At 46.2% G+C, this 27,583-nt stretch overlaps 1 protein-coding gene across 29 annotated transcripts in view; it reads left to right on the top strand.

Annotated features, from left to right (window-relative positions):
* Window positions 1–27,583, top strand: part of NTRK3 (neurotrophic receptor tyrosine kinase 3) — a 387,811-nt gene that overhangs the window by 179,183 nt on the left and 181,045 nt on the right. For 4 of the 29 annotated variants that reach the window (XM_073996669.1, XM_073996667.1, XM_073996668.1 and 1 more), the window contains one exon: window positions 6,313–6,793. The exons of the other annotated variants lie outside the window; for them this stretch is intronic. In XM_073996669.1, the coding sequence (XP_073852770.1) occupies window positions 6,313–6,326 (14 nt within the window). In that variant the 3' untranslated portion in view covers window positions 6,327–6,793. Of the gene's footprint in view, window positions 1–6,312; window positions 6,794–27,583 lie in introns of those variants that run through there. 29 annotated transcript variants of the gene reach the window in all.

The raw sequence follows: 27,583 nt of genomic DNA, 5'->3' as shown, positions 1-27,583 counted from the left end.
ACTCTGATTGTCTTTGATGACTCTTTCTTACTTCACATCTAATCCCCATCTCTTTGTTTTGCCTTCAAGCTGTGTCACGAGTCTAACCATTTCCCAGCACCTCCACAAGTACCACCTAGTTCCTGCCACCATCCCCTCTTGCTCCACAGCCGTGAAGGCTCCCCCTTCCCCACAGTCCACCAACTGGGCTCCCTGTGTTCACCTGTGCCCCCTGCACTCCCATCTCTACCAGCAGCCAGAGCAGTCCTTTGAGAACACACTGTGGGGCTCTCTCCAGTCCTTCAGACCCTGTAGGGTGCCCCATCTCATGCGACAGAAAGCCAAAGGCCCCACACCTGCTGACCTAAGCCCCTGACACGTTCCCTCGTGCTCGTCCACTCTGGCCACATCAGCCTTTTTGTTGTTCCCCAGACATAGAAGAACGTCTTCCCTTAGGACCTTTGCCCTGTGTCTCCCTCTGCCTGGAGTGTCGCTTCCCCAGGCCTCCTTATGGTTCATCCCCTGCTGAGTTTAGGTCGCAGTTCTGAGGTCACAAGGTGGCAGAGGCCTTCTCTCACCTCACTTTTCTTTTGTTTGTTTTTTTATTTTGAGACGGAATCTCACTCTGTTGCCCAGGCTGGAGTACAGTGGTGCAATCTTGGCTCACTGCAACCTCTGCCTCACAGGTTCAAGTGATTCTCCTGCCTCAGCCTCCTGAGTAGCTGAGATTACAGGTGCGCACCACCATGCCCAGCTAATTTTTGTATTTTTAGTAGAGACAGGGTTTTGCCATGTTGGCCAGGCTGATCTGGAACTCCTGACTTCAGGTGATCCACCCACCTAGGCCTCCCAAAGTGCTGGGATTATAGGCATGAGCCACGGCGCCCAGCCTGACCTCACTTTTCTTTAACCCCACTTTACTGTTATTGCAGCACCTGTTGGGATCTGCCATGTGAGGTATACGCTTCTTGCCCAATGAGGACAAAGCTCCCTGAGAGCAGGGACTTTCTGTATTACTGTACCTCTATCCCCAGAATGTACAATAGGGTGTACATCGCAACAGACCCTGAGAGGTCTGCTAAGAGGACAGGGCTGAGGAGGTGCTGAGATGTCAATGGACCCATCTCTTCAAGGTCATGATATATGCACCTTATAGATTCAAGCTTCTGTCCAACTCTGAATGTATTTGTCCTCTAGTCTCAGAGGCATGGCCCCTGGGCAGGGGGTTGCTCTGTTTGCTGCCATTCCCAAACCAATGGGAGCTGCTGGTTGGATCCTTGTAGCCCAGGAGGCCTGTGGGGCTTGTTAGGGCATGATCTGAGATTTCCTGTGAGATTCTGTCTTTGCAGCCCACACTGCTCTGTCTTCAGTTGGCTGTGCTGTGTGGTTGTTGGTGCCAGTGTTTCTAAGTTGTGTGTCTGGAAAGGAGACCCACCTGTTATTTTAGGAACAGGGTAAAGTTTCTTGCCTAGAGGCTCAGGCTGGAAACAGGGCCACATCCCAGCTCCGCGGCAGCTCCAAGTGCAGGAGGGAGGTTTTTAGAGTGTTTCACTCAGTCTTCCCACTTGCTGCCTCATCCTCGTCGTTATTTATGATTTGTTGAGTGCCCCTACTGCGTTCAGCAGGCTAGGAGATATAACGTGGTTGTTCCCTGCCTGAGGCCTTGGAGTCTAATGTAGCCAGACAAATGACTCAGGCATAAACCACCTTCCCAGAGAAGGTGCTTACTTCTCCAAAGTGTCGGATTTCTCAAGGTTTTGATTTGCATGTGACTTTCCATTTTTAAACTCCCATGGGGAGGCGTGGAGACAACTCTGGGGTGAGGGCGAGGGTGGGGGAGGCAGGGCTGGGAGGGCAGACTGGAAAATGTTGGCTACGTAAGGGTTTTTGAGAAGAAATGGCATTCCAGGCAGCATTTCTGAGCCATTCAGTTCGTGACTCAAGATACAACATTGGTCTGGGGTCAAGATGGTGGTGAGAACAGAGAAAGTGAAAGCAAAAACCCAGTGAAGGGAGCAGGAACGGGAGGAAGGGGCCAGAAGCCAGGGGCAAGTTTAGCAACTGAAGGTAGTGCAGAAATATTTATATCCATCCAACTGTCCATTCCTTCATTCATCTGCTTGGAGAAATAGTTTCATCCTCAAAAGTGTTTTATTTATTTATTTATTTATTTATTTATTTATTTATTTATTTGATGGAGTCTCACTCTGTCACCCTGGCTGGAGTGCAGTGGCATGATCTCGGCTCACTGCAACCTCCGCCTCCTAGGTTCAAGCGATTCTCATGCCTCAACCTCCTGAGTAGCTGGGACTACAGGCATACACCACTGTGCCTGGCTAATTTTTTGTAGTTTTGGTAGAGGTGGGGGTTTCACCATGTTCACCAGGCTGGTCTCGAACTCCCGACCTCAGGTGACCCACCCACCTTGGCCTCCCAGAGTGTTGGGATTACAGGCATGAGCCACTGCACCTGGCCTCAAAAGTGTTTTAAAACCTGTGGTTCCCCACTTGCTGGACATGTCAGGCCCTCTTTGTGATTTCTCTCATAGTACACTGTACTTTTCCTTAGTTGCATTTGTCACAGCTTTAAGTGCCTTTTTTTTTTTCGCATATGTATGCTTATTTGATAAGTCATCAGCTCCCTCCTAATGCTCTGTGAAGACAATGTCCGTGTCTATTTTCTTCTTGTATCCCCCGTCTGAGAGCAGTTTTTGGCATGTGGTAGGTGTTTACATTGAAATATTATTTGAATAAATGAAACCATCAATGAAGGCAGTGGAAGAAGCCTCATCTGGTACACTACAGGATTAGAAGAGGAGGTAGTGAGGGGGCAGGAGAGGACCTGAAAGAGGAAATCCCACTTAATCTTCTCTGATATGGTTTGGCTGTGTCCTCTCCCAAATCTCATCTTGAACTGTAGCTCCTAAAATTCCCATGTGTTGTGGGAGGGACCCCGTGGGAGGCAACTGAATCATGGGGGTGGGTTATCCAGTGCTGGTCTCATGATAGTGAATAAATCTCATGAGATCTGATGGTTTTATAAAGGGCAGTTCCCCTGAACACACCCTCTTGCCTGCCACCATAAAAAACTTGTCTTGCTTCCACCTTAGCCTTCTGCCATAATTGTGAGGCCTCCGCAGCAATGTGGAACTGTGAGTCCATTAAACCTCTTTTTCTTTATAAATTACGCAGTCTCAGATATGTCTTTATTAGCAGCATGATAACAGACTAATACATGCTCTGTGATGCTTCCTAAATCCACAACAATAGCACCACCACCATCAAAACTAGTGTCTACCATAAGCTGAAAGTTGAGTGTGTGCCAGGCTCTGAGTGCAGTGCTTCACATACATGATCTCACAGAAAGTACATATGACTATCCTTATTTCGCAGGTGAGGAAACTGAAACCCAAGGAAGCTAAATAATTTGTCCCCAGGCACATAGTCAGTAAGTAGTAGAATTGGAACTCTCATATGACACCCCTTGCTCCCACCAAGTGGTGCTTAGGGTCCCTCTACTTTGTGGCCTACAAAAACCATTGTTGCAAATAACCATCATGGAACTGAAGCAAGAGAAATTGCAGCTAGGTGGAGGGAGGATGCTCTTCAAGAGAGGGAGACTTTTAGCAATACAACAACAACAACAACAACAACAAACATAAAGAACAAAGAGGGAGACTTTTCTCCTTTGGAGACTTATAAGAAGGGAATGTGAATGGTTAGGGTGAAGTGGCTCTGCTGGGGTCCTCTTTAGGGACACAGTGGGGCTCAGGATTCTCCTGAGGTTCCTTTCAGGGCATTGTCTATTAGGACCATTAAGCTGCTAATGGAGGGTGACAGTGCTTGACATTTGGGTAATTAAAACATCTACTGACTGAATAATAACTTTTTATTGACAGTCATACTGGCGAAGGCAAAATTAATTTGATTTTTGACATCCTCGCTGAGTTCACAGTTAGACAGGGGCCAACGTCATGCAAATAGAGTTGTTGACCCTGTGGATGGTGGTTCAGGCCCTCGGGTGGGCCTGGGTCAGGCCCAGCATGCACGAACCAGTGTGGTCAAGTTCATGGTAGGGAGGCCCAGCTGATCCAGGCGGCTGAGTGCACACTGCAGGGTCACTGTACAGTTTACACGTGGATTCCAACACTAATTCTAGAAGGAGTTTGGGGAGATACTGTTTAAGGTGGAAATGTGAGGTGCCTTGTAGTCCATGAATAGTTAGAACAGCCCCCTGGAGCTTACAGGTTAGACAGGAATCATGGAGTGGAATTGGGTATAAGGGGAAAAGGGTGCCGGAAGATGTAGAAAGTGCCTTACATCATACATCAACTCACTTGATTCCAATAACTATCATAGGTGATTATTTTATTCCCATTTAACAGATGGGAAAATAGAGGTTCTGAGAGCTCTGGCACCTTGCCTTAAATGTAGCACAATTTAAGGACCAGGGTTATTTTCCGATTAGGTCTGTCAACTCGAATCCCCAGGAACCTGTGTGTCAAGATGAATTTCTCTAGTTTCATGGTAGAAACGAGATGGTCCAGGAAAGCAGAGATTTTCTTTGGTAGAGCCACAGGCAAACCACATCATATACGGCTGTTGATGTCATCATTTACTAGCAAGAGAATGCTGGGTGGGAGTGACCCAGGCCAAAGGGTGTTTGTTGCTCTTTCCATGATTAGGGCCTGAGTGAGAATTCTGTCTCCACTTCTCTTAGAGCTTGAGTCATCCAGGGGACAGGATCAGTCTGATGTCAGAGACTGGGACTCACTGGTGGTCTAGAGCTTCACTCTCCAATATGATGGCTGCTAGCCATGTGTGGCCATTTAAATTAACTAAAATGAAATAAAACTTAAAAACCAGCTTCTCAGAAGAAGTAGCCACATTTCAAGAGTTCAGTAACCACATGTGGCCTGTGGCTACCATATTGGGCAGTTCCATGCATTTCCTTAATCATTCTAATGGACGGAGTTGGACCAGAGGCCACCTGGCTCTTTCCGGCAGCAAGACAAGAGAAGACACTGCTTTTATTTCCAAGCTGTGTGACTTAGTCATCTGAGTCTCCGTCTCCTCTTCTGCGAAATGGGAAGTGGGGGCTGCAGTGAGAACTAAACCCAATGGTGTACGTTAAGCTTTCTCTATGGCACTTGGCACATGGTTGTTGTTCATCAGGGGCTGGTACCACCTGCATATTCAGGAGAGACAGAGACAAGCCCCCTTGGTATGGTATATTTCTTCTACAGATCAGTTTCCATTTGGTGAGTTTACCTGAGGCCACACATCTTCCTGCCTGGTTGCTTCTGGAATACATAATACCAGAAAAAAAAATAACAAAACAAACAAACAAAACAAAACAAAAAACAAAAAACAAGCAAGCCATTGGCGACACATGTTTTTTTCTGTCTTCCCCCATGAACACCCCTGTCTTACCATCCTGCCAAGCCTCTCTGTTTCCCCTTCCCTGGGGGTGCTGCAGCACTCTGGACCCTCCCCCAGGGCTTGCATCCTTAGATTTTCTCTCTTGCCTTCTCTCGGTGTCCTTCAGGCAAAGATAACAAGTTCAACTATTTAACTCTTGGAGCTTGTTAATGAGTGACAGAATCTCCATTATTTTGTACTTGGGCAGGCTGAGGGTGGCTGTTAATGGCCCACAGGAAAGCACTCTGGGTTTTCTTTGCTTATACTGCCCTCCTTTCTGGAAGAAGGGGCGGCAGGATCTAAAGTGGCCCATGGTTATCCAGCTTGAGCATGCATATGAGTCACCTGAAAGGCTTGTGACAACACCTGCCTCTGGGCCCCACCCCTGACTCTTGGATTCAGTAGGCCAGGAGCAAGCTGGGAGCTTGACTTTCTCACCAGTTTCCAGGTGATGCTGCTGCTGCTGACTTGGGGCTCACACTTCGGGAATCACTGTTTTAGGCCATACTTCCTAGTCTGCTGAATGCTCTTGAACAATCTACATGAGCATTACACAGAGGGCTTGTTAACAGGAGGATCACTGGGCCCCTGCCCCAGAGTTTCTCTTCCAGCTGGGGGAGAAGGATGGAACCCAAGAATGTGCATTTTTAACAAGATCCCAGGTGAGGCTAATGCTGCTGGTCTGAGAACCAGGCTTTGAGAACCACAGGTGACTTTACACCAATGTTATTAATAGCTCTGGGATCTGTCAGGAATGAGAGTAAAGCCTGTCTCACTCCGTGATCCTCAAGCTCCCTGAGCCCCATTTTCCCCATCTGTCAAATGGGAAATATGGGCTTCTAAGATTGTTGCGAGGATTGAATAAACTAATGGTAGATGCTTAATAAATGCTTGGTTTTTCTCTCCTCTGAAGGTGAGCTGTCTTGACTGGGCTGCTGCTGGGTTGCCAGGAAAAAGAACACGCATAACTCCGGATTGGCCCATGATAGCTTCCTGCTGTGGCCCAGCCAGGACTGCCTGCTTGCCCTGTCTTGCTCCTCAGCCTGGCAGTCCTTATCAACCTCTCCCCCAAAAGCCAGGCTGCCAAAGCTCTCAGCCTTCAAGTGCCCACCATACCTCTGCCCTCTTGCTACCACTTCCCTGAATTCTTCACGCCAATGGCATCTCATCAAATTGTGCATTAACTGTGTTACAATAAGAATAAACTGTGTTTATTTCTAGATGGCCTGGAGCTTCTTGGCCGTCTTGCTTAAATGTAACTCAAAGCAGTTAAAAAATAAAGAAGGAAATAAAATGAAAAACAACAGAAAGAAGAAAAGGGCAACTTCAGCCTGATGCAAGACGTGGGAGAATGAGACCTCTCCCTCTCCGGAATAAATTGCTAGTTGCCCTTCGGTGTCTTGCACTGTATTTGATTCAAAGAAAACCAAAATCAGCCCTGAGCTGAGCTGGTCTGCGTCGCTCTACTCTGGGACTCCTGAGAGCCCCCGAGGGGAGTATGAAAGGGATGTTTGGGGCCAGGCGCAGTGGCTCACGCCTGTAATCCCAACACTTTGGGAGACTGAGGCAGGCAGATCATGAGGTCAGGAGTTCGAGACCAGTCTGACAACATAGTGAAACTCCCGTCTTTATTAAAAATACAAAAAATTAGCCAGGCATGGTGGTGGTGTCTGTAATCCTAGTTACTCAGGAGGCTGAGGCAGGAGAATCCCTTGAACTGGGGGGGCGGAGGTTACAGTGAGCCGAGATCGCGCCACTGCACTCCAGCCAGGGCGACAGTGTGAGACTCTGTCTTAAAGGATGTTTGGTTTTGCAACCCTGGAAATCTTTCCAGGATTCTCCATGGACTGTGTTACCCTGCCAGGGCAGGAACTACTAAGAGCCAAGGCACCAAAAGAGGACTCAAAAGCTGGACAGAGGCTGGGAGAATGGGACCTCAGAAGAGCAAACACAAAAACAAAAATTCTATGCCTGCTAATTCCTACTTCTGGCACAGTTGTGGTGCTTTATAGCATAGCTAGTCAATCCATTTTTCTCTAGTATTCTCCCATCAGGAGCATCAGTGCTTTCAAGCTATGTAACGTGGAGTATGTTATTTAGTCTCCCTCAGCGATCCTAGCTATAAAATGGGAATAATAATATCTTACCTCTTAGGGCCACTGCTCAGATTGAAATTACATTCATAAAATCAAGCAGCATGCTGCCGAACCATAAGAGGTGCACGATAAATATCTGTTCTGTTTTCCTTATCTCAGCTGTATCAGAAGCACTGATGTAGCTGGTCAGAGATAAAGGTGCTGGTCTTGGATGCATTGGCTTGCACTAGCCCATATAACCTCCCTGGTGTTCTGGCCTTGGCCAAGCGAGACAGACACACTGGAAGAGAAACCCAAACAGAAGGGACAGGTTGAAATCTCGGCAGCGGGCACTGTGGCTCCCTCCACCTGCAGCTTGTGCTCAGGAAGGAAGCAGGCAAGGAGGAGGGAGGCCTCCCGGCCAGGCTGCTCCCTGCAGAGTCAGTCAGCAGGAAAGTAGCACCCACTTCTGCCCTCATTGCTGGGATGCAGTGAGTCCTCAGGCCTCAGGTGCAAGGAGGTATGTGCAATCCTCAGCTCATCGGGCCTGGGACTTAATCGGAGCTGCCTCCTGCATGACTGCCATCCATCTTCCCTGGGCAGTTTAAACTCAGTGAAGATGAGTTAGGACATGAAGAATGCGGTAGGATTGAACCCTAATCAGATCATTACTGTGGCAAGAGAAAAAAAATCATTCCAGGCCCAGGCTGATGTCTCTTTCTGTCTCTTTTATTTATTTCCTAATAGCCTTTATTTATCTGTTTTTCTGCAAAAGGGCTAGGAATCTTCCTTCTCTTCCTCCTTTTTATCTTGCCTTACTTTTCTCTCTCCTTGCGTTTTGGTTATGGCTTTTCTTTTTGGGTGCTGGCTAAATGTGGTCCTGAGGCCCCTTGTTGCCAAGAACATCATTCACTGATTTCTAGTTCAAGACAGGAAGAAACATTTTGCTGTGGTGCTGGTTCAGGCTTTTACTCCCGGGCAGCCCTACAGACCTAGGTGGATGGTGAGTGGACAAGAGGATGGGCTTGAGTTTCACTGGGCTGGGGGAGTGGGTGGAGGGGAGTGAGGAGAGGCTACTGCAGATCAGGAAGGAAGGAAGGGAGTGAATCTGGGAATGGGAATTTGGACTAGGGCTGATTTTTGGCCACCTGAATTTAAGGAGTCCTCCAGACATGACCTTCTCTAACTGAAGGGAGCAAAGCTGATTTCTGCCTCTATATCCCTTGTCATGTTTCTCTGCTCTTTTCAGCACATCCAGACATGTGATGGGTCTGCATGTGGATGGCCAGAGTGCCCACAGAGACCCCAGCGCCCCTCTCTGTGGGTAGCCCACCCCTGCTTGCCTTCCTTCTGGCTCAAGTTGGGGGATGATCAAGGCAGGAGCTTGAAGGGAAAGAGTAGGGCCCTTGCTGTCTCTGGAAGACCTGGCAGAGGTAACGCTAAGGAAACTGCCCAAGGCTGCTAGATCTCAGGGCATTTGGTACTTCCTAGATCTCCTTCTAGTCTTTACCTTTTCTCCTCTCTTCTCATTCATTTTTAGAAAAGAGTTGCCTATAGAGGCCAGTTTTCTGTTAAATTCACAGATGAGGTCTCATATTTCTCTATTGATAACCCTGAATCACATGGTAGCACTGAAGGATGATGGCAGGAAGGAAGAAGGGAGCAGAAAGAAACAGCTGCGAGATGGATTTGGGGCAGCTGAGGTTGCAACATGTTCTGCAGTAACAAGTCTAGTCCTTGCTGTGGTGTCCTGGATCTTTCTGAGATTGCCCTAGACTCTCAACAGTGACCTGTGAGTTCTGACTTTCCAAGTGCCAGGAAGGAGGCACCTTGTATTTCTGGGCTGTTCGGGGGCTGAGACCCCTGGCCTTTTCACCAAGCCAGCCTCCCTCTGTGAGGTCAGCAAATGTATTTGGACGTGTACCGCGTAAACAGTGAAACACTAAAGGAGAGAATGAGAAGAGGCAGATGGAAAGCTGGAGCTGGCATCTGGCAGTTTGGAAGCAAAATCCTATGTGTTCTGTGCCAATTTCCTTCATATCGTGGCCCCATCTGCCTCCAGCCCTGTTAACACAGGCTTGGGCATCTCTGGATCCTGAGTGACAGTGTTCTGCTTCTTGCTCCTTTGCATCTTCCATTGGCATTCCTCTCCAAGAAGTGTGCTTCTTCACGGGAAGTGCCAGTGTAGCTCTGCCTGCACCCAGGCTCTACACTTCCCTTGCTCCCCCTGACACCACTGCATCATCCTTGGAATGCCAGGTGTTAGCATGCCACCTCAGCTTTCTGTGTAGTGCTGGTAGTCTTGGTTAATACCTTTAATTCTTTCCCCGCTCTTGAAAAACTTGTTGAATGTGACTCATCAAGATGGTAGCAAACCAGGACTTGGAATAATAATCACAGGTCTTTGGGGTGTTCTGCTATGACCTTATACAGTCTCCTTTCTGACAACCTCTTATATGGTGATGCCACTTTGGATTGAGAAGGCAAGTGGAACTTGCCCAGAGGTGGCTGTGATTGATCTCTTTCTGCAAGGTTGTCCTGAAGTTTCATGCTTCTGCTATAGGACTTGAGAGTGGGACTGAAGTTTCAAGATCTGAGGCAATGATATTGATAACCTTTGGCACTCTTCATCTCCCCATCATTGAGCCTTCCTTGCCGGTGACCTTCATGTACACTCCACTACAGCCCCATAATAGCCAGTTCTTGGCTTGCTCTGTGGCTTGGAATTTCTCTTCAATACAGACGTATCTACCTCTCTTCCTTCATTCTTCCTGCTCTCCTTTCTTTTTTGTACCCTACCTTGATCCCTGGGACCTCTTGACTCCATTTGCTTCCCCATCCAGACAAACCCCATTGTTAGTCAGTAAATGGTATCTCCCTAGACCCCCAGATTCCCTCACCTCCTTGCCCTTCTTGCTCTGCCTGCTTTGACGACCCCTACCTTACTGTCCTGAGTTGCTGAGCAGAATAGCCACAGGCCCATGCTAAGTGGGTTCAGTGCAGATCTGTCATGCAAACCCCAGCGAGACCCCTTACTGCTTTTTGGCAGGCCTTTGATTCAGCTTTTGTTGACCTCACAGCAGCTGCTTGCCTTGTCTATCCTTTTTGAGCTCCATATCTTGGCTTTTAAAGTCTCAGTTAATATCTTGCATGCTTTGTTGAACATGAAGCTGCCCAGTGCTGGTACTCAAAGTATTCCTTTTTCTAAACCTTAATAGTGGGGTGTGTGTGTGTGTGTGTGTGTGTGTGTGTGTGTGTGTGTGTTTTGGGATGGAGTTTCACTCCTCACCCAGGCTGGAGTGCAATGGTACAATCTTGGCTCACTGTAGCTTCCACCTCCCAGGTTCGAGCAGTTCTCTTCCTCAGCCTCCCGAGTAGCTGGGATTACAGGTGAGCACCATCACACCCGGCTAATATTTATATTTTTAGTAGAGATGTGGTTTCATCGTGTCGTCCAGGCTGGTCTCGAACTCTTGGCCTCAAGTGATTCCCCCTCCTTGGCCTCCCAAAGTGCTGGGGTTATAGACGTCAGCCACTGCACCCAGCCATAAACCTTAATAGTGTTCTGTATCCTCACCTTTTTTTTCTTGTATTACTTAAAGAAAGAGTCTACATAGTTATGTTTAGTTATTAAACATTTGCCCAGTATCCACTCTATTCCTCAGCTAGGAATATACATGTCAGCATGTCTCTTTCCAAAGATAGTCACAGCCCATAGGATGTGGATCCTGTAAAAACTACTGTAAAAGGTATAACAACATAATGAGGATAATAACAACATGTTAAGAGCAGTAGTCTTCATTAATGAACACTTGCTCTCCATCAAGTCTTGTGTCAAGGACTTTTCATGTATATTACACTTAATCTTGACCTCAGTGTTCTGACTTAGGGACTTAAAGGATTCTCATTTAATAGAAAATTGAGACTGAGAGCTCAAATAAGAGGTAGAGCTGGGATTTGAACCCATAATGTGCATTCAGATTCTACCAACTTTGGCCTCTTTTCTCCCCACCTTCCTTCTCATGAGTGGACTCATCCAGGGCAGGTCTAGAGAGCCTTCAGCCGCCTCCCACATCCTCTCTGCCCTCTTGGTTTTCCCAAGTTCATATGTTTCTGCTGAACAAGCACTGCTGCTCTGACCCACCACAAATTTAGCTGCTGAGCACGTGTAGAATCACATCGTGCTTTTAACTGCAGGCAAAACCCATCCCCCTGGGAACTGTCCCAGTTTGAGGGTTAAAAAAAATAGGCAGTCATGTTAAAATAGAGATAAATACTATAGACAGAGAGATACATGAAAATAGATCCAGGAGGGATGGTAGATATTCTATCTAAATAGATACCAGAGATAAATACATGGAAACCATAGATAATTATTGTAGGGAGTTATGCTCAATAGGAGGCTCTGTGGATAAATATATAGACTTCACAGATAGTAGAATAATATTGAGGAAGTGAAACAAAAATGGCATGTGGGAGTCTGTACAACTCTGGGGGGCTGTGCTGAATGGGACTGAGCCCTCAGCACCACGTGTTCCATGGAATTGATCCAAGGGAAGGTCTGAAATACACAGGCAGCTTGCATACTTCCAGAAGCCATGCTGTACACTGGGCAGAAGGAGTGAGTGGGATTAATTGAGGACTGTCTGAGTAGGACTGGAGTGGGATGGGGGATGGTGAAGGCAGACCTGGGAGAATGTGGCAAGGTTGAGCCTTTTAAGTTGATGCAGGAATGTAGAAGGGCCAGTGGAGCCTGGGAGAAAGGGACTACTTGGAAAGGGGAGTAAGGATCAGGCCTTTCCAGCCACCCTACTAATTGACCTGTGTAGGTGAATCATTTTGGCAGACTGCCTGCACAAGAGTGGGGAATGGGGACATATGTCAGGAGGTTACTGCCCAATATGAGAATCACACAGAAGAAAGTCCATCTCAGGCTGGCACTGTTCCTGTCTTTGACGATCATGGCTCTACTGTGATTGGACATGGGATTGGCCAAGGCTCTGCCCGCAGGTCCTCAGGGCGGGTGATGGACAGCTGGGGTAAGCTTGGAATAGGCACTCACTTACATGTGCTTCTCCCCTCCCTTGTCTCTGTTCTTCTCTCCCCTGTCCATCTAGGAGACTGCTGGGAGGACTTTGCAGTTCTGTTGGACAAATGTTCCTATACTGTTTGGCTGTGGAATTTTTCATTCAAGGGCCTACAAAATGGGCAGAAGAGGGCTGTGATTCAGAAAGGCAGGGCTGTGTGTCCACTTCCCTATGGGCTTTCAACTCTTTATTGAAACAATTGAGCAGGAAGGGGATCTGCTATCATTAAGTGAGACCTTTCCACCCACATGGTGATCCCGTCTCTGTATCTTACTCTCCTTTCCCAGATGAAAGGGAGAGATGTCTACTGTCATGGAGGGGGAACTTGTCTTTGATGGCCAACTACCCATCATTCTCCCTACAAGTCTGAGGTGCCCATTGAATATCTTGCCTTGCTCTGGGGTGAGTTAGGGACTATGGAGCATAGAAAAAGCAAGGTCTTTATCATCAGAGAATTGACATTAAAATAGTTTATGCTAACAAGCCAAGCTGGCCGGGTGCGGTGGCTCATGCCTGTAATCCCAGCACTTTGGGAGGCCGAGGTGGGTGGATCATGAAGTCAGGAGATTGAGACCATCCTGGCCAACACAGTGAAACCCTGTCTCATCTGAAAATACAAAAAATTAGCCGGGTGCGGTGGTGGGTGCCTGTAGTCCCAGCTACTCGGGAGGCTGAGGCAGGAGAATGGCATGAACCCGGGAGGTGGAGCTCGTAGTGAGCCGAGATTATGCCACTGCACTCCAGCCTGGGTGACAGAGCAAGACTCCATCTCAAAAAAAAAAAAAAAAAAAAAGGCCAAGCTACCAGTTATCTCTCCATAGGGGAGTAAAAACCCAGGTAGTTGCTGCTTTTGTATCAGGAGTTTTGCCTTCTACACATGATTTAGTTGCTATGGCGTTATCTAAAACGTTTTAAGGCCCAGATGTGCTTTTCAGGGCTTAGCCCTGACAGTAGGCCATTTTGGCAAAGTCAGCTTCCTCTGTAAATCAAGGTCTCTCTTTCTTTCTTTGACAAGAATTATGATGATGTGATTCATGAGGCATGAAGAGGATCAGACAAGGGGTACACTGGAGAAACTCAACAGATACTAAACTACTTTATTAGAGAGTTTCAGATCAGCCAGTTCAACAGAGAACTTCAGGTACACATCCCTTGTGGAGTTAAAATTCCTGACCTGTTTGTACATAAGAGAGATATCAATAAATAAGATGGGAACAGTTCCAAAGAACTTTTCTAATAGGAACTTGGCTAATCAAGTTTCTAGCTGGACTTGTACCCAGAGGATTCATGAGAACAAAAATCATGGGGACAGGCATCCAGATGGCATCCGTTAGGGGTATAGGTTCTTCTCCAGCAATATTCTGGGGTATCTGCCCAGTCCCGGCTGTCTGGAACACCCCTCCCTCCACTCCAGGCAGGAGGGAGGGTGTCCCAGAGATTGGGCAACCCTAAGCAACCATCTGGTCACCAAGCAGAGCCTCAAACCACCTGATTTGGGGACAGAGACTATATGAGCTTTTCAAGGTTCTACCTTGCTTACTTTTGACTTTAGTCTTAAAGTCTTCTGAACTGGAAATAGGACTAAGAAGAACATTTTCTGCTAGAGAGCTAGAAGCTATGATCATTTGGATTTCTTGCCCTGGTGATGGATGCTCCTGGTGGTGGGTAGGACCATGATCCAGTGGACAGAGGACAGGGCCAGAACTTTCAGTGCTTGGTTGGCCTCCTATCAGTGAGGTGCTAAGGTGACCTCTACCCTTTTTCTGTAATGGGTAGAAGAAATACAATCCTGGAGCTTGAATCGGTGCCTGTAAAATTCAGGGAACACTATTGAGCCATAATGGGGTTAGTTATCATCACATAGTTGTCATAGATCTTGATTCAGTACAAAAACTTGTTATTAAGCACATGTTATGTGCCTGCAAATGAGCCAGGCTTTGGAGATACAAAGAAAAGCAAGATGAGATCTCTGTGCTTAGAAAGCCCTCAGTCTGCAAGTATTATTCTCACTTACAATTCCTTCCTCCCTCTCAACTGTGAGGAAGTTATGTGTTGAGGTTCATTTAGCCCATTCCATGTGGGTAAGGGTGAAGGAGGCAGGGAGCCCTACAGTGAAGAACAGACACTGAGTCTAGAATGGGACTAGGACCTTAGCAGCAGAGACCACCATAACCTCTTTTGAGCTAAATTTAGACTCTTCCTGAAAGCTCCTTGGTTCTGTCATGTTCAGCCTCTTGCACTGGACTGCAGTGGAGGGGGCACTGGAAGCTACAATGTGGTAGCTACGAGCATAGAAGCCAGACAGACTTAGACAAGAGTCCTAGCCAGGCATGATGGAGCAAATTCACCAACCTCCATGAGACTTAGTGTCATCATCTGTGAAACAGGGATAATCACAGAACCTACCTCATGAGGCTGTGGGAGTGTAAAATGGGACAGTGCACTAGAAAAAAAACAAAGAAAAGAACCAATAGTAGAGAATGTGGAGGTTTTCGATGTGAAGTTTGCAGCTGGAGTAAGGAAGGGTGTGGCCTTGAGGGACCAGCTATAAAATCAGTTGGTCCATCTCTAGGTGATGGTATTAGTTTTTAGGGCAGCCATAACAAATTACTGCAAACAGCATGACTTAAAACAATGGAAATTTATTCTCTTATTGCTTTGAAGGCGAGGAGTTTAAAATAAGGTATCAGTAGGGCCATGCTCCCACCAAAGGCTTTCTAAGAGAAATCTGTCTTTGTCTCTTTCAGCTTCCAGTGGCCCAGACATTTCTTGGTTTATGTCTGTATCACCCCACTTTCTGTCTCCGTCTCACCTGACCTTCTTCTTTGTGTCTCTGTGTCCTTTTCTGTCTTTTATAAGGACATCTGTTGTTGGCCTTAGGACCCGATCTAACCCTGTACGATCTCATCCCAATCCTTATTTTAATTATATCTACAATGATTCTATTTCCAAATAAGGTAATATTCTGAGGTTTGAGGTGGACATATGTCTTTTGGAAGCAGAAGACACTATTCAATTCACTACAGTGACCAAGACAGAAGCAAAAGTAGTTATTTCTCTTTTCATCCAACTCATCTGTTTCTTCTGAGCTCCAGGTTATTTGGCCTTTCATGACAGGAGAAAAGAAGTTGTGAAGAGCGGTTCATTCATTCTGCCACCTATTCAACACATATCCATTGAACACTGCCACGTGCAAGATGGAAACGGTGCCAGGCATTGGAGCCACAAGAGAAAATAGATACGTGCCTACTAGGGGCCTGGTTCAGTGCTCAGTTCTAGGTACAGTTATGATGGACACACTCACTGTCCCAGGATAGCTCAGTCTCCAGGAGAAGGCAGGCACGTTATGAGGTGAAGACCAGCTAGAGTGCTAAGCGCTCTGACAGCCACCAGCCAGGGCTCTGCAATCACAGCAGAGAGACACACAGTGGGGGACACGGGTTGTCCACAAAGGCCTCCTGAAAGAAGTGGCTTCTGGGCTGAGTGCTCAGGGACATACAGAATCCATTAGTGAGAGAAGCTGTCTTTAGACAGATTGGAAATTTGTAAAAATCGGAGACTTGAGAGAATAGGACAGTTTAGAGAGCCACCAACAGCTCTGTCTGGCTTTGATGCTTGCATGAGTTGGTGGCTGGAAAGCAAGAAATGAGGTTGGGCAGCGCTTATCTTCATCCTCATCATTGGCATCACTGGCAGGTATGGAGCACCCACTATGTGCTCCTATGAAGCACCCAGCACTCTTAACACTTCACCTGAATTAATCTTCACAGCAAACAAATAAGGGAGTTGCACCCCAGGTTTATAGATGAGCTGAGTTCAGTAACCTGTCCAAGGGATGGGGCCCAGTGTTGAACCACAGCATAAGGAACTTGGCTGTTTCCCCCATCCCCAAAGCACTGAAAATGTATGTGTCGTTGAGGGGTTTGGGAAGCCCTCCTAGTCACCATACATCTTTACATGAGGAAAACAAGATAATCAGAAGTTCAAATGCCTAGGATTCTAGAATGGGGGGTCTTTGGCCTTTGGCACAGGGGAAGCTGATAGAATGGGCATATGAAGAGAGAAACCCAGGCCTGACCCTCAGTAGCCCAAGGAAAGGAATGTTCTCACCCTTCTGACAAAAATAATAATGGAAGCAACGACAGAAATGGCAATAAAGATAGAAGTCATTTGGCTGTGGGTAGCAGAGAAACTCCAAATCACAATGGCTTTTTGAAAGTGGACATTTACTTCTGTTTTGTGAGAAGGAGGTTTGGAGATAGGCAGTCCAAGGTTTTTATTTTGGTTTGGTGATCATCGGGCTCCTTTTATCTAGGGGCTCTGCCATCTTTACCCTGTAGCTTCATTGGCTAAGTTGGTAGCTAGGGCTCCAGCCATCGCATCAGCATTTCAGGTGCAGGAGGGAAGGAGGGCAGAGAGAGGCCTACTTTATCCTATTTAAGGAGACTTCCTAGGAATTAGTAGCCAAGACTTCTGTTTATATCCCATTGGCTGCAAGGGGAGGTGGGAAATGTCGTCGTTATGTTGGGAAGACATGTGCTCAGCTAATAATGGGAAAGGGGTAGGAGGCACCTACTAGTCAATGCCAGAAACTATTATCATTTATGGAGTACTTCTTGCGCAAAACACTTTCATCCTTATAACGCACCTCTGTGGGAGGTACTACAGTTGTCCCTCAGTATTCATGAGGGAATGGTTCCAGAACCCACCTCCCCGTTCTGCGGCTGATGGATGCTCAAGTTCCTGATGTAAAATGGTAGAGTATTTGCATACAACCTACACACATCCTCCCGGAGACTTTAAATCATCTCTAGATTATGTATAAAACCTAATACAATGTAAATGCTATGTAAATAGTTGTTATCCCGTATTTTTTAAAATTTGCATAATATTTTATATTGTTAATTTTTATTTTTTCCAAATATTTTTGATCTGCTGTTGGCTGAATCTGCAGATGTGGAACCCACAGATACTGAGGGTTGATTGTCCTATTATTACCCCTGTTTGATGGATGAGGGGCCTGAGGCTCAGAAAGGAAACTGAGGCCACAGCATGAGGAAGAGGCAGAGCTGAGTCCCAAACCCAGCTCTGAGTGCCTCCAAAGACTGGCATCTTCTCCATGAAGCTCTCCTGCTTCACAAGGGACTCTAAGAAAGGATTCCAGAACAGAGTCTCTGGGCCCTGGAACCAGCCCAGCCACTCTGACGTCTGCTCTGGCCTGGGTTCGCCACCCTGCCAGGTACCAGGTGAAGAAGCAGGAAGTGGGAAGGACTGGCTTAGTGGGCCCTCACCCTGCGGGGGCCTGAGTGTCCGTGGGCCCATCCTCTCCAGCCAGGCGTGGCACATGGATTCCAGCTGCCGCTCTGCTCCTGCTCCTGCTCTGGGCTGCTTCTCTGTATCATCAGCCTGTTCTAACCTATTGTGGGCCTGCATTCAAGATGCTCTTAGCAGTCACAGGCGCTCTTAGCAGTCACAGGCTGACCCACCCCACACCTTGTGGAGGGCAGCAGAAGCATTCTGTGTCCCTTTTGACCACTGGGGGTCAAGTAGACGATTCATTTAGTGGTGGGAGTGAGGCCATGGCAGGGCTGCCTCACCGGAGCTCCATTTGATGGATAAGCATTCAACTTGACCGTACTCTTTTCCTATTGCAAGTCCAGATTTCATGGTCAGGTAAAAGTTAAATTTATTCATTTATTTTACCTTTATTAAAAGCATCTCTAATGAATTATTGATTTTTTATTAGTTGGTGAGGGGTAAGCTGACTTTCTTGGCAAGCAAGTTCTTACCTGATGCCAGGTTTGAAAGCCGCTTAACAAGGGGGTCTGTTTTTGAAGTATTAAATATTTCAACGTAAAAATCAATGAAGTACTGAAAAAATGGAAGTAGATGAACGAATTAAAAACAACGCTTTTTTTTTCTTTAATAAAGATATTTTAATAGTTAAAAAAAAAAAGGAAAGAGGAAAGAGGAGAGAAACATCAGACAACCCCTTGTCTGATACTAAAGTGCAAAAATAACCCACTTTGAAATTTGGGAATATATTGATAGTAAATTTAAGATGATGCCAATGGCTAAAAGTAAATATTTTTGAGTAAAAATAACTTCTTACACTTGGATTATGCCTCTTTCTTTTCTTTCCTGGTTGATGAAAATAGCCTGTGATTGGGGCTCCTAGCTTCCGCTTCTCCCCTGACCCGTGGTCTGTTCTGCATGCAGCAGTCTGAGCCATGTGGTGTAAGGGACAGTTAGCTCCTGCTGTTCCCCCGTGCTCAGTTCCAAGGGCTTCCCACCAGTGTCTGCTCTTCCAGATGGTCCCCACGGTCATGCATGGCCTGGCTTGGGGCCGCCTCTCTACCCTGTCTCCCCCTTATCTTGCCACTGGTCACTTCTCCTCAGCCACGCCAGCCCCCTCACTGTTCCTTGACCATGCAGCCTCCTGTTTTCCTGGGGACTTTGCACGTGTGCTTCCCACTGTGGAGAATATGCTTCCCTGAGATGGTCTCAGGGCCCCCTCTTTTTTTTTTTTTTTTTTTTTTTGAGATGAAGTCGCATTCTGTCACCCAGGCTGGAGTGCAATAGCGCAATCTTGGATCACTGCGACCTCCACCTCCTGGGTTTAAGTGATTTTCCTGCCTCAGCCTCCCGAGTAGCTGGGATCACAGGCAACTGCCACCATACCTGGCTAATTTTTGTATTTTTTTTTTTTTTTTTTTTTTTAGTAGAGATGGGGTTTCACCATGTTGGCCAGGCTGGTCTCAAACTCCTGACCTCAAGTAATCTTCCTGCCTTGGCCACCCAAAGTGCTGGGATTACAGGCGTGAGCCACCTCACCCAGCCACAGGGTGCCCTCCTTCACAGCAACCAGGCCTCTGCTCAGATGTCACCTCCCCGGGGAGGCTTCCATGACCACTCTATCCAAAGTCACTACCCCTCCACCATCACACCCAGCCACTTACCCTACTCATGTCTTTCCATACCACTTTTCAGCTCCTAATGGTATATTATAGATTTAATTTCTTCTCTTTGCCATGGTCTGGAGTGCAAGCTCAGAAACAGCAGGGATTCTCTCTGGGTTGCTGTGTTCATGGTTGTGTTCCCAGTGCCAGGAGCCATGCCTGGCAGGTGCCCTGTGGGTATTTGTTAAGTGATCCAGCATATGCTTATCCTCATGTATTATCTAATTCAGCCTCTGAGTAAGCCTGAGAGGTGGCCAGGGCAGATATTCTTGTCCCCACATTTCCAATGAGGAAACTGAGGCTGAAAGTATTCATGGTCACCAGCTGGGCAGGCCTCAGACTAGACCTAGAGTTTCTGACTCCCAGGCCAGGTGTCGTACTTCACTCCCTGCTTGGCAAATCATACCAGAGACCTGAAATTTCTACCATGCTTGCAGCATCATTCAAGGAGGAGCTCTGCTTGTGAGGCCATACCTTTGAGTTTAAGGAGACGAAGCAGGCACTTGTCTAAAACAACCAAATATTTTTCAGCACCTCCCCGCATGGGGCCTGTAAAGGAAAGCAAATGCAGTCGATATTTCTGCAACCAAATAGAACTTAAATTATTTCAGCGATTAAGTCAGGGGCTTGGGTCCCAGCTCCTCACTTATACGATTCCCTTAAATCTCTCTGAGCTTCTATTTCCTTACTGCTAAAATCAGGATAATAGTTGTACTTATCTTACCTAGATAGGGCAGTTGAGAGTATTAACTAGGCTAGTGGATTGGAAGTACTTAGTGTGGTCCTGGCACATTTAATATTTCAAAAGTGGTAGTCATATTATTGCTGTAGTTATTAGTATTCATCTGTGGTGTTTGGACACTCTGGGAATGCTCACACCTTGATGCTGAGTTGGACTCACATGTGCCATAGTGGTTGTAGAAGCAACAGCAGCAGTGGCAGCAGCAGGAAACCTTTGACAGTACAATCTAGTTTGCAAACCTTTTAAACATGCATTGTAGCCTTTGGGTGTTACACCATCTAAGACTAGAAGGGGCCTGTAGAAGGTGTCCTTGTGCAGAAGTTGAGCATTTACCAAGAGGCTGAGCCCACTGGATGGTGGCTCTGTGACATCCGGAGCACTGACTACCTTCTGGTTTAGTGTATTTGTTTTCCAAGGCTGCCATGACAAAGGACCACAGACTCGGTGGCTTTAACAACAGAAATCTATTCTGGAGTCCAAGCTCAAGGTGGTGGTGGGGTTGGTTTCTTCAAATGCCTCTCTTCTGGGCTATTCTCATTGTATCTTCACATGGCCTTCCCTTTGTGTCTGTCTGGTCCTAAACTCCTTTTCTTCTAAGAAGGACACCAGTGATGTTGGATTAGGGCTTGCCCTAATGACTTCATTTTAACCTAGTTACCCCCTTAAAGACCTTTTCTCCAAGTCCAGTTACATTTTGAGGCCCTGGGTGTTATAATGTTAACATACAAATTTTAGGGGGGGTCACAATTTAGCTTGTAACACCTAGTGTCCTCTTCATCCCCCAACCATAGTTCTGGGTAGAAGCAGCTCTCACTGCACACATGGTGGGTGTTCTGGAAAATGGTGCAAAGTTCCTGGTGGCATGTTCCTTGTCCTGTGTTGGCTAAGGTGCCTGGGTGTGCTTGCCAGGGAGTTTGGAGCTGTGCACAGAGTTGAATATGGGTGGAGCATGTGCAGAGGTGAAGCGTGCATGGAGGATATTTATATGGGCCTGGAATAATGTGTATTTTGTTTCAGGTGTGTGCCTATAACTAGGGGTTTGTAGGTGATAGAGGAGCAACAATGAAATGAACATGTAGGTTGTGTGTACTGCTTACCAAGTGAACTCCTGGCTCGGGGTACAAAATCATTGTATATTCTGGACTCTTGTCTCCCAGCAGAGCTATCGCTGATCTATCTGAATTACAGATTAACTGGCACCGAAGGGACTGCAGAATCTATTTAAATGAATAGCTCTCTAATTTATTAAAGGGCTTATTTATGCTGTTGATACCGGGTGCTCATCAAATTCTTGGAGTGGCACAAGCCCCTCTCCTGCCCTCTGCTTGCCATTGCTGCTGGAAGATTTTTCTCTTTTCCGGGAGAGGTCCAAATGGCCACAGCCAGAGGTGTGTGTGTGTCTCTCTGTGTGTGTGTGTGTGTGTGTGCGCGCGCGCACGTGCACGCGCGCGAAATAAAGGGGCCATGCACCTTCTGTGGGCTTGCTATGTTTCTTGCAGCTTTGCAATTAGCTTGCTGCTCATGGTGAACATCTAAATCTTTGGAAGAAGCTAGAGTACCACATTTTTCTCTGCTGGCTCAGAGGAGAATGAAGGTGGACACTTGACTGCCAAGTAGGTCCTCCCTTTACTGCCTCCATCATTATGATAATTATCATTATCATCATCATCCCATGTGCAATGACATTGAGATTTCTGGAATCTGACATGTAGCTCTTAAGTTGCTTTCCTGAACATGGCCCTGCTTCAGACTCTTACAGCCATGTGGCTTGTGGGCAGGTTAGGGGAGGATGCAGCAGATGGACATGGATGTATCTGCGTATTCAAGAGCCCTTCTGCTGGGTTAGCTGGATAGTTCTCTTCTCATGAATGGGCATTGGAGCATGGTGGAGGGTAGTGGTGCTAGGTGTGCTTTGGGCCAGAATTTTGGGAAAAGAAGTTGAAAAATGGCAATACTAGGAGTCTTTCTGGAAAGGAGAGAGACCCACAGACAGAATTTCTCCTGTTTGACCTAAGACTTGCACTAACCTTTGAACTTTGGAGGAAAGATGTTCAGTCCTACTTACGATAATAACCTAATAAATTTCAAACACTTTTCACATATTAATTCATTTAACCCTCAAAACAATCCTATGAGGTCGGCTATCATATCATTACCATTTGGTTGGTGAAAAAACTGAGAGAGATGTTAAGTAACCTCGCCAAGGGCTCTCATCTAGTCAATGGAAAAACCAGGATTTAAACTCAAGAGCTGTCTGACATCAGAGTCTTGGTGCTTACCTGCTACTCTGGACTCTTTCCCCTTTGGCCAAAGCAATCTGAGTTCCTGCACACTTGCTCCTGACCCTGTCAAAGTCCAAGGCCCCAAGCTGTGCTTCCTGCCATCTGCTCTTGCCTTCCCCTTGCCAGGAAGAATGATGGGCTTGGAGAGCCAGTGAGATCTCACCCAGAGAGAGCGAGCTTTGTCACCCCGTAGCTTCTGGGGTCTGGGCATCTGCTCAGCTCTCTGTCCCTGGCCCTTCCTTTTCCTTTGCAAGTGATTCACTGTGTCAGTGGTGTGTCAGCCCCACACTGGCAGCAGGCATCTCCCAGCGTATCATCAGAGGCAGAGGAAGAGAAAGACAAAAGAGAGCAATGAGGGCAATCGCCTCCCTCAGAAAGATATTGGGAGTCATTTTGAATAGGCTTGACAAAGGACTAGGAACAGCTCAAAAGGTATTCTACAAGAGGCCATGGGTGCAGCCCTGGCTGGTGGGAAGTGGGAGTCAAGGTTGTCCTGGCAGCTCACAGCCCCTAGAGGCAGAGCAGGGCACTGGGAGGCACTGACCATATTTCCCTGATGCTGCCCTGAGGTTGTAGTCGATAGCAATGTAGAAGGACCTTCCCTCTCCTTGAAGGTCACCAGGAGCTTCCCATTCCTCCACCTTCTGGGATTGGTCAAGACACTCAAAGAACAGCCCTTTCTCAGGACACGTTTCTTTTTCTTTTTTTTCTTTTTAGAGGGAGTCTAGCTCTGTCTCAGGCTGGAGTGCAGTGGTGCAATCTCAGCTCACCGCAACCTCCGCCTCCCAGGTTCCAGAGATTTTCCCGCCTCAGCCTCCTGAGTAGCTGGGATTACAGGCGCCCGCCACCACGCCCGGCTAATTTTTTGTGTTTTTAGTAGAGACAGGGTTTCGCCATGTTGGCCAGGCTGGTCTCAAACTCCTGACCTCAAGCGATCTGCCCACCTCGGCCTCCCAAAGTGCCAGGATTACAGATGTGCCCTCAGGACACATTTCTTTGTGTTCTTGATACCACATGAACGAGGTCATTGCTTATGTGAGGATGATCATCAGAAGGGACTGTGTCACAACCTTAAGCCAACCAGGAGGAACATGCTCTCGACTGTCTGTGGAGTCACCCCAATGGGGAGATACTGAGAGAGTGCCAAAGGGTTTTCCTGACAGGCTCTCTTGCCTCAGAGACTCTCAGACCATGTGGAACCATGCTAAGGCTTTGTGGAAGGAGGGAATGAGTGAGCAGCACATTTCTGTGAAAATGCAGTCTCTTTATCATATTTGAAATTCATGTGAGATTATTTTAATTCTTGAAACAGGTTTCTTCTCAGCTCTAAATTATGATCTCAGCGTCAAGTTGAAGAAGTGTCTTTGTTCCCAAGTGAAGCGAAGGCCCCTGAGGCAGATAATAAACTACATAAGTACTGTTAACCATAGGTAGAATATTTACTGTACTTAATTTTCTACATTTGGACCATGAACAAAAAAATAGAGAAATTTTATCATCTCCCTTCATCTCCAACCTATGCCCTAAAAAATTACTTATTATTAATATTTAAAGCCCATCACTCTGCATGAATCATTGGCTATAAAAAGACATAAATTTTGCTCTACTTCCATTTTATACACATATTTCTTCAACTCTCCCATATGATCAAGGTTCTACATTAAAAAAAAAAAATATATATATATATGAAAAGAGTCTGTGCTTATAATGCTTCACCCACCTTGTCCTAACTGATTTGTTCAGTTGAGAGCTCCAGGAGCCTTAACCAGCAGAACCCAGGGGCCTGCCATGCTCCTTTGTTTCTTTCTTCTGCCTGCTTTCTCTCCAGTTTGCCCACAAGTCATGCCTTAACCTACATGCAGTGCCATCCTGCTGCCACGGCACTTTTCTTTGCCAGTGGCTTTGGTTGGCTCATCGTAGTGACAATGGGAAAGATAAGATATAAATCCCTTTCAGTCTGATTCTCCTTTCTTTATCAAGGCAACAACCTGAACTCTAAGTCTGTTCCAGTTGCTAGGAAAGGAAAACGTTGACTCTGGATTTTAAAAACCTTGCGGCTGCCCCATTTAAATGCTTCCTTCCCCAGTCTAGGTATTTTGCAGCATGGAATCAGAGAGGGCTGGTGCCTTAGTATTGGGTGGATACACTGGAAATCCTGGGTTCTCACATTGTTTGGTTGATTGGGTGAACTTGGGCAATTCACTGGGTCTTAGTATCATCACCGATTGAAAGGGCAGCTGTCACCTACCTGATCTATGTCAGAGACTGATTGGGAGAGGGAAGCAATGAGCCAGTGAATGTGAAAGTGCTTGGCTCCATGAAGCGCTGTGCAAATCTAAGGAGATACTGTGATGATGAAGATTATAATGCTGATGATGTTTTCAAGGGTCATTGAATGAATATATTTCATATTTCCAGGAAATATGTTATTTGGTTGTTCATATGAAATTGCATTATTAGAATCTGAGTTTGAGTCCAGTCCAAAAATTGGGAAGTGCTTTTTCTCCTAGAACTGCCAATGATTCACCAGTGGCACTGTTTGGATGTGGTCACTAAGACGCCACATGTCCCCATCTGTCTACTCCTCCTGCTTTAATTTTTTAAGTGGCACAGATCTTCTTTAATCTCTTTCCTATAGAGAGGTGGGGAGGGTGAAGAGAGACTGTTGGCATAGAGCTTCGAGTTCCTCTGCAGAAGGCTGAGGCCATGGGGCTCTACTACAGGGCCTGGGATTGGCATTCATTACCAGAATCTAAGGTCACTGGATGCACCACACCCTCACACAAAACACCTCCCCCTTCCTTCTGCCAGTTCATGGCTTTGTAAAGCACAGGGAAGTGTGTTTGGGCTCTGAGGTTAGCCACATAGGAGTTGAAATCCCAGCTCTGTTAATTTCTACCTGCTTGGTGTGGACAAAGATCTACATCTCTCTGAGCCTCAGTTTTCTCATCTGCAAAATGGTGATGTTAAGAGTACCTTTCTCCAAGACAATCCTAAGTCAAAAGAACAAAGCTGGAGGCATCACGCTACCTGACTTCAAACTATACTACAAGGCTACAGTAACCAAAACAGCATGGTACTGGTACCAAAACAGAGATATAGACCAATGGAACAGAACAGAGTCCTCAGAAATAATACCACACATCTACAGCCATCTGATCTTTGACAAACCTGAGAGAAACAAGAAATGGGGAAAGGATTCCCTATTTAATAAATGGTGCTGGGAAAATTGGCTAGCCATAAGTAGAAAGCTGAAACTGGATCCTTTCCTTACTCCTTATACGAAAATTAATTCAAGATGGATTAGAGACTTAAATGTTAGACCTAATACCATAAAAATCCTAGAGGAAAACCTAGGTAGTACCATTCAGGACATAGGCATGGGCAAAGACTTCATGTCTAAAACACCAAAAGCAACGGCAACAAAAGCCAAAATTGACAAATGGGATCTCATTAAACTAAAGAGCTTCTGCACAGCAAAAGAAACTACCATCAGAGTGAACAGGCAACCTACAGAATGGGAGAAAATTTTTGCAATCTACTCATCTGACAAAGGGCTAATATCCAGAACCTACAAAGAACTCAAACAAATTTACAAGAAAAAAACAAACAACCCCATCAAAAAGTGGGCAAAGGATATGAACAGACATTTCTCAAAAGAAGACATTCATCCAGCCAACAGACACATGAAAAAATGCTCATCATCACTGGCCATCAGAGAAATGCAAATCAAAACCACAATGAGATACCATCTCACACCAGTTAGAATGGCGATCATTAAAAAGTCAGGAAACAACAGGTGCTGGAGAGGATGTGGAGAAATAGGAACACTTTTACACTGTTGGTGGGATTGTAAACTAGTTCAACCATTATGGAAAACAGTATGGCGATTCCTCAAGGATCTAGAACTAGATGTACCATATGACCCAGCCATCCCATTACTGGGTATATACCCAAAGGATTATAAATTATGCTGCTATAAAGACACATGCACACATATGTTTATTGCAGCACTATTCACAATAGCAAAGACTTGGAATCAACCCAAATGTCCATCAGTGACAGATTGGATTAAGAAAATGTGGCACATATACACCATGGAATACTATGCGGCCATCAAAAAGGATGAGTTTGTGTCCTTTGTAGGGACATGGATGCAGCTGGAAACCATCATTCTTAGCAAACTATCACAAGAACAGAAAACCAAACACCGCATGTTCTCACTCATAGGTGGGAACTGAACAATGAGATCACTTGGACTCAGGAAGGGGAACATCACACACCGGGGCCTATCATGGGGAGGGGGGAGGGGGGAGGGATTGCATTGGGAGTTATACCTGATGTAAATGATGAGTTGATGGGTGCAGCACAGCAACATGGCACAAGTATACATATGTAACAAACCTGCACGTTATGCACATGTACCTTACAACTTAAATTATAATAATAATAAATAAATTAAAAAAAAAAAAGAGTACCTTTCTCATAGAAGTGCAAGAATCACTTGCACTTTGGAAAAAAAAATACATGCAAAGAGCACAATGCCTGAAACATAGTAAACACTTGTTGAATGTTTGCTGCTATTATTTTGGCCTCCTCTCTGGGGTTGCCCTCATAACGTTAGCTACCAAGTGCTTTGCAGAAACTCCAGAACTGAAATAGGAGGCGCCATGCTATCATATTTTGCTATTTCTGTTCTTTAATTAATTCTAACTGTCTAACTGTATGGGGTGCCTGTTGAGTTGCTCATTTTGCAAGACATGAACTCTGGGATGTCTCTACTGTAAAGGAGCCTGCATCTCATCTGTTAGGGCACCCAAGACCTTATAACCAGCTGCAGGTCAAGATGGATTGCGCATGTGTGGGGTTGAACGCCACGGATGAGGAATTCTGGCTGGGACAGGAGGTGGGCAAAAGCAGAGGACACTTAGGTCGGAATTCATAGAGGAAGTGGCTGTGAACTGGGTCAGTAGATATATAGAACACTATGTCTGCCTTATATTAAGTTTCCAACAAATGGTAGTTACTAATGTTCTTAC

This window comes from Macaca fascicularis, chromosome 7, assembly GCF_037993035.2.
Source record: "Macaca fascicularis isolate 582-1 chromosome 7, T2T-MFA8v1.1".
Classification (NCBI taxonomy): domain Eukaryota; kingdom Metazoa; phylum Chordata; class Mammalia; order Primates; family Cercopithecidae; genus Macaca; species Macaca fascicularis.
The sequence above is the reverse complement of the archived record's forward strand: the minus strand, read 5'-3'. Positions and strand labels throughout refer to the sequence as shown.